General features: G+C 42.8%; 1 protein-coding gene across 6 annotated transcripts in view; it reads right to left on the bottom strand.

Annotated features, from left to right (window-relative positions):
* EPHA5 (EPH receptor A5) overlaps positions 1-3,783 on the bottom strand; it is a 604,949-nt gene extending 601,166 nt beyond the window's left edge. For 3 of the 6 annotated variants that reach the window (XM_077275159.1, XM_077275141.1, XM_077275149.1), the window contains exon 1: positions 2,763-3,783. In XM_077275159.1, the coding sequence (XP_077131274.1) occupies positions 2,763-2,922 (160 nt within the window). In that variant the 5' untranslated portion in view covers positions 2,923-3,783. The remainder of the gene's footprint in view (positions 1-2,762) is intronic. The other 3 variants (XM_077275155.1, XM_077275122.1, XM_077275132.1) reach the window with 1 other exon arrangement.
* Between the last annotated feature and the right edge of the window lie 8,297 nt (positions 3,784-12,080).

The raw sequence follows: 12,080 nt of genomic DNA, 5'->3' as shown, positions 1-12,080 counted from the left end.
GACCAGATAAATGTGATTTACAGTAACAACGCATCAAAATGAGAAACTGTCATAATAAGGCTTTATGATAATTATTTCTCATTGCTTAAGTAGTATATACAGATAGTAAATTCTACCATCATTAGGGTGGTCTCTGATTTAAAAGACACACGTGCCAAAATGATCCTACACCCAACTATTGATGAAGCAGTTCTATCTCTGAAGCAACAAAGGGTTCAAGGTTCTCTCAACTTGTTCTGGTGCTTACAACGTACTGCTATGAAAATGATGATTTGTATATGACTGATGAGAAGTCAAAATGTCTGATACTGATATATAAGGTATTATTAGGCAATATTCCTTACTCTACTTACTAACCTTAACCTGAAGACATTGCTACTTAGGTTCGTCATAGTCGTAGCTACATGAGCAACGAAACTTTTCACTCGGAACAATTACTTGTTTCAGGATGGAACAGTAGACGGTTATTTCAGTTGTCTAGAATGACAAATTGTCTCTCTATACAAGTCACGCCACAGCAATCATGGTTATTTCCAAACGCAATAGCATGGATGGGAATTTTTCAAATTGGATAGAGATATAATGGGAATTTATCTGAAGATACAATTATATTGTGAAATACAACATATACTGGTTATCCGATTTTTTTTGTTAACCAATCCACGAATGTGTCGGATGCAAGCATTACACTTTCACTACTAAGCCAGTACTACTATAATAACTACTCCTACTACCACAACATAATCAAAGAAATAGCGTAGGTCTGAAAGCTATTGTACGGTGAAAAGAGAAAAATACTTATGAGCAGTTGTACGTATCTTACATCTAATATCTGATGGATTCCATGGAGCTATGAGGTTCCCTATTAATTATAATCCTCCTATTCAAATAATTCATTTTTAGAACAGTTGTTACAATAGTACTGAGAAAATATCAAATATATTAGGAATTTTAATGATTGGCTTAGATGAAGTCAAACTTGCAGTCTACATTAAGGACATAGTTTACTTTACAACCATTTTTTTTTATTCACCACATTAGCTTTTTACATTAATTTGTATTTTTTGTTAAGGGAAACTGGAAAGCTGACATGAAATTTAGCATCAGCTTTCTGAAACAAACTTTAAAGGAAACTAATAATATAGTGAAAAAGGGGCAAACGGAACAATAAAAAATATATCTATGTACTTTAGCATTATTGTAGCAAAAGCTACATAATAACCCTAAAGTAATGGCAATACCTTGCAAAATCAGCCATATGATACCTCAATAAATGCTATTATTCTCAGTCCCTCATACTGTATCAATATGGGATCACTGAGAAGACTAAGTGATAGGAAACTACATATTATTATTTTTTAGATGGAAATGGAGACGTTTTCTAGTATAACTAGCTTTCGTGCTAACCACTGACTCATAACCATGTGTAATGAATGACTTCTAGGCTTGAGGCCTACCGATGCCGAATACCAAACAGATTGTAGACTATATTACATAGGCAACTCTTCACCAGCCAATGACCAAATCCAACTGCCATCACAATCTTTCCATTACTCAGGCTGCTACGTGCATGGTGAAAGACAAATTAAGGTATCATGAACCCTACCAATAGTAATCTAATAAAGTCAAGGACTTCTACAGCTGTCGACTCATTTCCAAAGCTCAAGGAGCAACTTCCTAACAAGACATCAGCATAAACCCTGCAGCACTACTGTGACCCAAGAGTCAACTCCATTCTCATCTCCTCTACAATATTATCAGGACTGCACAGCATGATATTGCTTTGGTGTTCTTCACTACTGACAGTCACTGTACCAATAATTCTAGACAAGGAGGGTTTCCTTTAAATTATGCATCCTCCTTCCCCTCAAAATATTATATATATATATATATATATATATATATATATATATATATATATATATATATATATATACATTATCTATCTATGCATACACATAGAGATATATGTGTACTGGGTATACATAGATGTAAATGAAGTACACACAGTAAGTATATAAATATGTATATGTCTATAGATAGATAGATACATCATGCTTAGGACTATCTATGGCTATTTCAAGTTATAATGATCTTGATAAAGTTCATGAAATACATGACATACTCCCCCCCCCCAAAAAAAAAAAAAAAAAAGAGAAAATCTACATGTTTTTCAAATTAACTGTGTTATTAAACATTAAAACAAGAGGATACACAAGTTGATAGATTTTGTGTCATATCATTCATGTAAAGAGATACTAAATATTTGTGGAAGCTGGATGGATACATTCCCCACACTTATAGACAAGAGCTATCCTGTCATTTCTCTGGATAAGGAGCTGCTCCCAAGTCTGTACATTGAACAGGAATGGAGTATGGCTACAATACATATCAATAAATACATATATATCTGAATTCTCAGCATCAGGCAACATCCCATCACATGGTAGAGTCGGTTCTTTTATGTGAGTTCTTGTGCAGGAACACTGAATGTCTTCCTCATGGCTCCAGCATAAACCAGCCATCAGTAAAGCTGATGATGAGCAGTAATCATTGTGTGCTGTAAGGCATGAATTCACTGCACTGTATCCTAACAGGTATAGTCACAATTAGGGTCTTACATGCCTATGTTCTAGCATCCCCCCTAACTGACTGATGGGTGCGACTCATGTCAGCGATGTCGCACACTTTGCTTCTCAGAGCCGCTAATAGGAGCTACAGCTTGTGTCTTGTGAGGAACATGAAGGAGATGCTGTATTTACCTTCATTACTTGGGCTGCTGGAGGTCCCCGAGATGTAGCAGCAGGCAAGAAGCCATATCCAATGGGTGAAATATGAGGCAAATCCAGACGCCAGTGCCCGGGAACCTCCAGTGTGGGAGCAGGGCAGTCCAGCAGCAGCAACAGACCTGGTGTGCAGCATCTTCTCCCAGCAGTAATCCCAGAGCAGAGGACCTCTTCTCTAGATGTCCACTCACACAACCCTTCTGAATCCAGCAGCTGGCGAAGAACTTGTCCCTTTCACTTAGGTCTCGTGTCTTCCTGGGATGTGATCAGGTGTAAGGCTTTCTCTCCTTCCTCCTCCTCTCCTACAAATAACCCTTATGTGCCTCCTTCTTCTCTCCTCCTCTTCTCCACTTTGATGTGGACGCGTGTGTATGATGATGATGATGATGATGATGAAGACTCACAGGAGCCAGATGATGGGGGTGGTGGGATGAGAGAGGTGACAAGTGCAGCCCTCACACACTTTTCTTCTCCCCACCAAAAGTCAGACCTTAGTAGGATGAAAAAGAAAAAAAGAGGAGATGAATGGGAGGGGGAGGCAGATGTTCCAGGGCTGGGGGGACAGCAAGCAGCAATGATGTCCACATTAATGCTGGCAGCTAGAGAATAGGACAGGGAGTGAGTGATAAACGCTGGAGGTGTAGAGTGCAGACTTGGATGTGAAATAGCTGGATGTGCAGGGAGATGGAGCAATGGATGACAAGAAATAACCTTCCAGTACAGCTAGCTCAGTGCCAGGATTCTCCACTCTGTCCTCAGTTCTGCTGCCAGGGACACTGTGTAGACATCCTGCTCTGTGGGGGAGGAAGGGATGGAGTCAGTGTGAAGTTCAGAAGCAAGATCTGTCTGCAGCAGCATCACAGGATGGATAAGAATGCCATGCTGCCTCTGATGCCCGAGTGTCTGCTGCCAGCAGGGTACACACAGCTCCTGCTGCTAAGCTCTGGTGCTGGATGCAGACACTGTTCCCTGCTAGACACACACTACTACTATTGCCTACAGGAAACACTGTATCCAGTACTATGTATTCACACCCTGACACTGACAATCCCACAAAATGAGGAACGAGTCTGCCTTATAAATCTCCGCTGTCAGGCTCCATGAAATATAAGATTTCCTTTTGAGCTGCTGATACCTGATCCTCAGCACTCATCAATGTATCTTCCCTGCAAGGGCACTCGTAAAATGCAATGTGACTTGTAGTGCTATGGTCTTGGGATTCTCCTGTGAAAAATTAAATTGTGGTGATCCTTTTTTTAACCATCTTAGTGAGGGGTTAAATAATTAAAATTACACATTTATAATCATGGCCTAAACCTTCTGCAAATTACTCCGACTGCAACCACTCCTGTACCAGATGTAGTAAGTCGAACATTTGGGAGTGAAGGGGTTTGTCACCGCAATAAGCCCAGTGGTGGACACTTGGAGCTCTAACAGACATAGTCACTCCTGAGCATGCCAATATTTCAGTTTTTATTTTGGTATACTCCTTAGCATCCTGTAAGGCCATAATAAGCCTTTTGGGTCTCACCGGTTAGATAGGAGGCCACACCTCTGCCCACTATTCCAGTGGCAACTTCTCCTGCTCTGCTACCCTTTCAAACATAGTCAATAAAGCCTTAAGGTACCTTCACACTGACCAACTTAACAATGATATCGCTATCGATCCGTGACGTTGCAGTGTCCTGGGTAGCGATATCGTTGTGTTTGACACGCAGCAGCGATCTGGATCCTGCTGTGACATCGCTGGTCGGAGCAGAAAGTCCAGAACTTTATTTCGTCGCTGGATCACCCGCTGACATCGCTGGATCGGTGTGTGTGACACCGATCCAGCGATGTCTTCACTGGTAACCAGGGTAAACATCGGGTTACTAAGCCCAGGGCCGCGCTTAGTAACCCGATGTTTACCCTGGTTACCATTGTAAAAGTAAAAAAAAAAACACTACATACTTACAGCGTCAGCTTCCCTGCGTCCCCCAGTGTCAGCGCCGGCCGGCCGTAAAGCAGAGTACAGAGGTGACGTCACCGCTCTGCTTTCCGGCCAGCACTTACACAGTGCAGGGAAGCTGAAGGCGAGGGACGCGACAGGAATGTAAGTATGTAGTGTTTTTTTTTTACATTTACAATGGTAACCAGGGTAAACATCGGGTTACTAAGCGCGGCCCTGCGCTTAGTAACCCGATGTTTACCCTGGTTACCCGGGGACTTCGGGATCGTTGGTCGCTGGAGAGCTGTCTGTGTGACAGCTCTCCAGCGACCAAACAGCGACGCTGCAGCGATCGGCATCGTTGTCTAGATCGCTGCAGTGTCGCTTAATGTGACGGTACCTTTAGCGTCGTCACCTAGGGTCAACTTTTGCATGGCTCATCTTATCACCTTCTGGATGTATGAGGCATCATTTTGATTTGGGGGAGGGGCGGTTCCCTCCTGCGGATAACCCCCACCAGGAGTTATTTCTGTCACTGCTGCTGTTAAATCTAATGCATCAGGAGTTTGTCTCCTGCTGGGCTTGCTGTTGCTGCTGGGCTGCGGCTGGAGCTGCTGCTGTTGCTGCAGGCTTTGGACCAGGTGCTTGATCAGCTCCTGCATTTTGTCTGACCGCTGTTCCATCCTTATAGCCACCTTCAGCCAGGACATGCAGTATGTCCTCTGCCGTCGCACTTGCTTGCTTTCTGGGCATCTTGCCTGCACATCTAACACTAACTGTGGTAGATCAGCTCACTTGGCTGCAAATAGAGGTAGACAGAGGAAAACTGTCTCTTTAACTCCTTTCCAACATCTGGCGTAATAGTACTCCCATGTCAGACTTCCTCCGTTTGATGTGGGCTCCGGCGCTGAGTCCACATCTTTACTGGTGCATGTTAGCTGTTTTCAACAGCTGACATGTGCCTCTAATAGCTGTGGTTGGAATCGCGATCCACCTGTGGCTGTTAACTAGTTAAATGCCACTGTCAAACTCTGACAGCGGCATTTAACACAGGTTTCAGTCAAGCGATCTGGAAATCCCTCCTATCGGCGCCCGTGTCACGTGACCGCGGGCCGCCGATGGGTTGGCATTACAACCAGAGGTCTCCAGCATACCTCTATGGTTGTCACTGATGGATTGCTATGAGCACCGCCCAGTGGTTGGCGCTCATAGCAAGTGAGTAATTCTGCTACATACAGGCGATCTGATCATCGCCTGTATGTAGCAGAGCCGATTGGGTTATAGCAGCATCTAGTTTCCCAAGCATGTGAAAAGTAAAAAAAGAAAGTTTTTAAAAATATTTTAAAAAATTTAAAAAATATAAAAGTTCAAATCACTCCACTTTTGCCCCATTCAAATTAAAACAATTAAAAATGTCAGCTCTGCGCGCAAAAAATAAGCCCTCACCCAATAGCAGATCAAGAAAAATGGAGATGCTATGGGTATCAGAATATGTTGCAATATGTTTTTATTTTTGTTTAACAAACTTTGGAATTTTTTTCACCACGTAGATAAAAAAGAACCTAGACATGTTTGGTGTCTGTGAACTCGTAATGACCTGGAGAATCATAATGGCAGGTCAGTTTTAGCATTTAGGAAACAAAGTAAAAAAAGGCAAAACAAAAAACTATTGTGGAATTGCACTGTTTTTTGCAATTTCACCGCACTTGGAATTTTTCTCCCGTTTTCCAGTACTCGATATGTTAAAACCAATGGTGTCGTTCAAAGAACAACTCATCCTGTGAAAAAAACAAGCCCTCACATGGCAATTTTGGCCCAAAAAAATAAAAAAGATATGGCTCTGGGAAGAAGGTGAGCAAAAAATGAAAATTCAAGACCAAAAATACCTCTGGTCTTTAATTGGTTAAATCTTCCACTGTTTTATTAAAGATACTGCATAAACCAGTGCAGCCTTAGGTCAGAAAGGCCTTGTTGTTTTCTAACAGTAAAACAGAAACATAACATATGCCACAGTCCACACTGCTGCTAGGATCCGCCCTCTCAGGAACAAACAACAAAAGTTCAGCTTTCCTTATCATGAAAATACAGCTCTGTAGCTTACACCTCCAGACACACCATTACAATGAGCCAGAAGGCTGTGTATTTATCCTCCAGACTCCACACGGGTGTGGAGATATGGTGAACAGTCCCCCACCCACTATACAGCTCTTCACTCAACCTAGCCATAAACCTGGGCAATGAATCCCTCTCAGCACTTAAGGTACCGTCACACTAGGCGATATCGCCAGCGATCCGTGACGTTGCAGCGACCTGGATAGCGATATCGCTGTATTTGACACGCAGCAGCGATCTGGATCCCGCTGTGAAATTGCTGGTCGCTGCTAGAAGGTCTGCACTTTATTTGGTCGCTAGCTCGCCGTGTATCGCCGTGTTTGACAGCAAAAGCAAGGATACCAGCGATATTTTACACTGGTAACCAGGGTAAACATCGGGTTACTAAGCGCAGGGCCGCGCTTAGTAACCCGATGTTTACCCTGGTTACCAGCGTAAAAGTTAAAAAAACAAACAGCACATACTCACCAGCGCGTCCCCCAGCCTCTGCTTCCTGACACTGACTGAGCGCCGGCCCTAAACTGAAAGTGAAAGCACAGCGGTGACGTCACCGCTCTGCTGTTAGGGCCGGAGCTCAGTCAGTGTCAGGAAGCAGACGCTGGGGGACGCGCAGGTGAGTATGTGCTGTTTGTTTTTTTAACTTTTACGCTGGTAACCAGGGTAAACATTGGGTTACTAAGCGCGGCCCTGCGCTTAGCAACCCGATGCTTACCCTGGTTACCCGGGGACCTCGGCATCGTTGGTCGCTGGAGAGCGGTCTGTGTGACAGCTCTCCAGCGACCAAACAGCGACGCTGCAGCGATCGGCATCGCTGTCGCTATCGCTGCAGCGTCGCTTAATGTGACGGTACCTTTAGTGTGCTGGAGCGTTTCACTAGATTCAAATCACAGAAGCTAACAACCGCAGTGATACATATCTCCCCTCCAGTACTTTGCCAGTGATTTTGTCACAGTACAGTACAGAAATAAAGTTTGGACACACCTTCTCATTTAAAGATTTTTTTGTATTTTCATGACTATGAAAATTGTACATTTACACTGAAGGCATCAAAACTATGAATTAACACGTGGAGTTATATACTTAACAAAACAGTGTGAAACAACTGAAAATATGTCTTATATTCTAGGTTCTTCAAAGTAGCCACCTTTTCCTTTGATGACTGCTTTGCACACTCTTGGCATTCTCTTGATGAGCTTCAAGAGGTAGTCACCGGGAATGGTCTTCCAACAATCTTGAAGGAGTTCCCAGAGATGCTTAGCACTTGTTGGCCCGTTTGCCTTCACTCTGCGGTCCAGCTCACCCCAAACCATCTCGATTGGGTTCAGGTCTGGGGACTGTGGAGGCCAGGTCATCTGGCGTAGCACCCTATCACTCTCCTTCTTGGTCAAATAGCCCTTACACAGCCCGGGGGTGTGTTTGGGGTCATTGTCCTGTTGAAAAATAAATGATGGTCCAACTAAACGCAAACCGGATGGAATAGCATGCCGCTGCAAGATGCTGTGGTAACCATGCTGGTTCAGTATGCCTTCAATTTTGAATAAATCCCCAACAGTGTCACCAGCAAAGCACTCCCTCACCATAACACCTCCTCCTCCATGCTTCACGGTGAGAACCAGGCATGTAGAGTCCATCCGTTCACCTTTTCTGCGTCGCACACACGGACACGGTGGTTGGAACCAAAGATCTCAAATTTGGACTCATCAGACTAAAGCACAGATTTCCACTGGTCTAATGTCCATTCCTGGTGTTCTTTAGCCCAAACAAGTCTCTTTTGCTTGTTGCCTGTCCTTAGCAGTGGTTTCCTAGCAGCTGTTTTACCATGAAGGCCTGCTGCACAAAGTCTCCTCTTAACAGTTGTTGTAGAGATGTGTCTGCTGCTAGAACTCTGTGTGGCATTGACCTGGTCTCTAATCTGAGCTGCTGTTAACCTGCGATTTTCTGAGGCTGGTGACTCGGATAAACTTATCCTCAGAAGCAGAGATGACTCTTGGTCTTCCTTTCCTGGGGCGGTCCTCATGTGAGCCAGACACTTTCAAAGTTTTCCCAATTTTTCAGACTGACTGACCTTCATTTCTTAAAGTAATGATGTCCACTCATTTTTCTTTACTTTGCTGCTTTTTTCTTCCCATAACACAAATTCTAATATCCATTCAGTAGGACTATCAGCTATGTATCCACCAGACTTCTGCACAACACAACTGATGGTCTCAACCCCATTTATAAGGCAAAAAATCCCACTTATTAAACCTGATAGGGCACACCTGTGCAGTGAAAACCATTCCCGGTGACTACCTCTTGAAGCTCATCAAGAGAATGCCAAGAGTGTGCAAAGCAGTCATCAAAGCAAAATGTGGCTACTTTGAAGAACCTAGAATATAAGACATAATTTCAGTTGTTTCACACTTTTTTGTTAAGTATATAATTTATAGTTTTGATGCCTTCAGTGTGAATGTACAATTTTCATAGTCATGAAAATACAGAAAAATCTTCAAATGAGAAGGTGTGTCCAAACTTTTGGTCTGTACTGTATGTTGTATGTATGTTGTATGTATGTAGCATGTATATATATATATATATATATATATATATATATATATATATATATATATATATATATACACTGCTCAAAAAAATAAAGGGAACACTAAAATCCCAAATCCTAGATATCACTGAATGAAATATTCGGGTTGTAAATCTTTATTCATTGCATAGTGGAATGTGTTGAGAACAATAACACCTAAAAATGATCAGCGTAAATCACAACTAATAACCCACAGAGGTCTGGAGTTTGTATGATGCTGAAAATCAAAGTGGAAAATGAAGTTACAGGCTGATCCAACTTCAGTGGAAATGCCTCAAGACAAGGAAATGATGCTCAGTAGTGTATGTGGCCTCCACGTGCCTGTATGACCTCCCTACAATGCCTGGGCATGCTCCTGATGAGGCGGCGGATGGTCTCCTGAGGGATCTCCTCCCAGACCTGGACTAAAGCATCCGCCAAATCCTGGACAGTCTGTGGTGCAATGTGACATTGGTAGATGGTGCGAGACATGATGTCCCAGATGTGTTCACCCGGATTCAGGTCTGGGGAACGGGTGGGCCATACCTTCAATGCCTTCATCTTGCAGAAACTGCTGACACACTCCAGCCACATGAGGTCTGGCATTGTCCTGCATTAGGAGGAACCCACGGCCAACTGCACCAGCATATGGTCTCACAAGGGGTCTGAGGATCTTATCGCAGTACCTAATGGCAGTCAGGCTACCTCTGGCAAGCACATGCGGCCCTCCAAAGAAATGCTATCCCACACCATTACTGACCCACTGCCAAACTGATCATGCTGAAGGATGTTGCAGGCAGCAGATTGCTCTCCACAGCGTCTCCAGACTTTGTCACGTCTGTCACATGTGCTCAGTGTGAAGAGCACAGAGCCTCAGTGGCGAATTTGCCAATCCTGGTGTTCTGTGGCAAATGCCAAGCATCCTGTACGGTGTTGGGCTGTGAGCACATCCCCCATCTGTGGACATCGGGCACTCAGACCATCCTCATGGAGTCGGTTTTTTAACCATTTTTGCAGTCACTTGCACATTTGTGGCCTGCTGGAGGTCATTTTGCAGGGCTCTGGCAGTGCTCCTCCTGTTCCTCCTTCCACAAAGGCTGAGGTAGCAGTCCTGCTGCTGGGTTGTTGCCCTTCTATGGCCCCCTCCATGGGTCATGGTGTACTAGCCTGTCTCCTGGTAGCGCCTCCAGCCTCGGGACATTACGCTGACAGACACAGCAAACCTTCTTGCCACAGCTCGCATTGATGTGCCATCCTGGATGAGCTGCACTACCTGATCCACTTTTGTGGGTGGTAGAGTCCGTCTCATGCTACCACAAGTGTGAAAGCACAACCAACATTCAAAAGTGACCAAAACATCAGCCAGTAAGCATTGGCACTGAGATGTGGTCTGTGGTCCCCACCTGCAGAATCACTCCTTTCTTGAGTGTGTCTTGATAATTGCCAATAATTTCCATCTGTTGTCTATTCCATTTGCTCAACAGCATGTGAAATTGATTGTCAAGCAGTGTTGCTTCCTAAGTGGACAGTTTGATTTCACTGAAGTATGATTTACTTGGAGTCATATTCTGTTGTTTAATTGTCCCCTTTATTTTTTGAGCAGTGTATATATATATATATATATATATATATATATATATATATATATATATATATATATATATATGCATACATACATGCAGATATATATTTATATACTCACTGCAAAATGCAAATAAATTAATATAATTTATACAATGTGATTTTCTGTATTTTATTTTTGATTTTCTATCTCTCAATGTTAAAATTAACCTACCCTTAAAATTATAGATTGTTCATGTCTTTGTCAGTGAAAAAACTTACAAAATCAGCAAGGGATCAAATAATTATTTCCTTCACTGAATATAAAAAAAAATAGCCATCAGGTTTATAAAGTGATGGCATATCACATGTTGAAAATCCCTTGAAATCACTAGCGGTGTTGCATGCTGTTTGTGGAGCAGTCAGCATTCTCTGCCTATTCAATTAATGGAATAGATGTTTGTCATCAGGTACCATAAGGAAGGTGGGTAGTTTTCTTTAATAAGTAACAAGCAATTTGAGGATCTTTTCATTACTAAGGGCTAAAAAATAACAAAGTGCAAACAACAACTTTTAGTTTACTTCCACTGTAGAAAACAATTAGGATAAGTGAAAGATTTGTGCTGCCTGTGAAATATAATGTACCTAGCTTACCATTACCTAGAATGATTTCTTAAATTAAAGTAGGACTAAGTCATTACAGGTTTTAAGCCTTTGCATGTGAACAAAAATGATTAATCTTCTAGGAGCAAATAAAAAAAGTAGAAAATGGTGAGAAATAGAAACAGATGGGGAGATTGATCAAATATACCTACCATGTAAAGATATGGGGTTAATCTGCAGGTTAATAGCATTCTGAAACTACCCGACTCCCACACTGAAAGCCTTGTTGCTGGGAAGAGTGAGACTTGATCTTGTATTAAAACAAAAATAAAAAACATCCTTATTCCTGAATCCTCACCTTTCCATCTTTCTGTCCCATGCCATAATTCATCTCTGGGGACAAACAGTTTTCAACCTGGATGGTGCCAAGATGCGACCGTCCAGGCTAAGAACCACTGTAAGAATGAGCTGCTGCAAGCGCAGCCTCTGTGACGTCATTAAGGCTACCTTAGGTCACTGAGGCTGCGCTCCT

The sequence above is a fragment of the Ranitomeya variabilis genome, chromosome 1, assembly GCF_051348905.1.
Source record: "Ranitomeya variabilis isolate aRanVar5 chromosome 1, aRanVar5.hap1, whole genome shotgun sequence".
Lineage (NCBI taxonomy): Eukaryota > Metazoa > Chordata > Amphibia > Anura > Dendrobatidae > Ranitomeya > Ranitomeya variabilis.
Note: the sequence above shows the minus strand (reverse complement) of the source record. Positions and strands in the feature narration are given on the sequence as shown.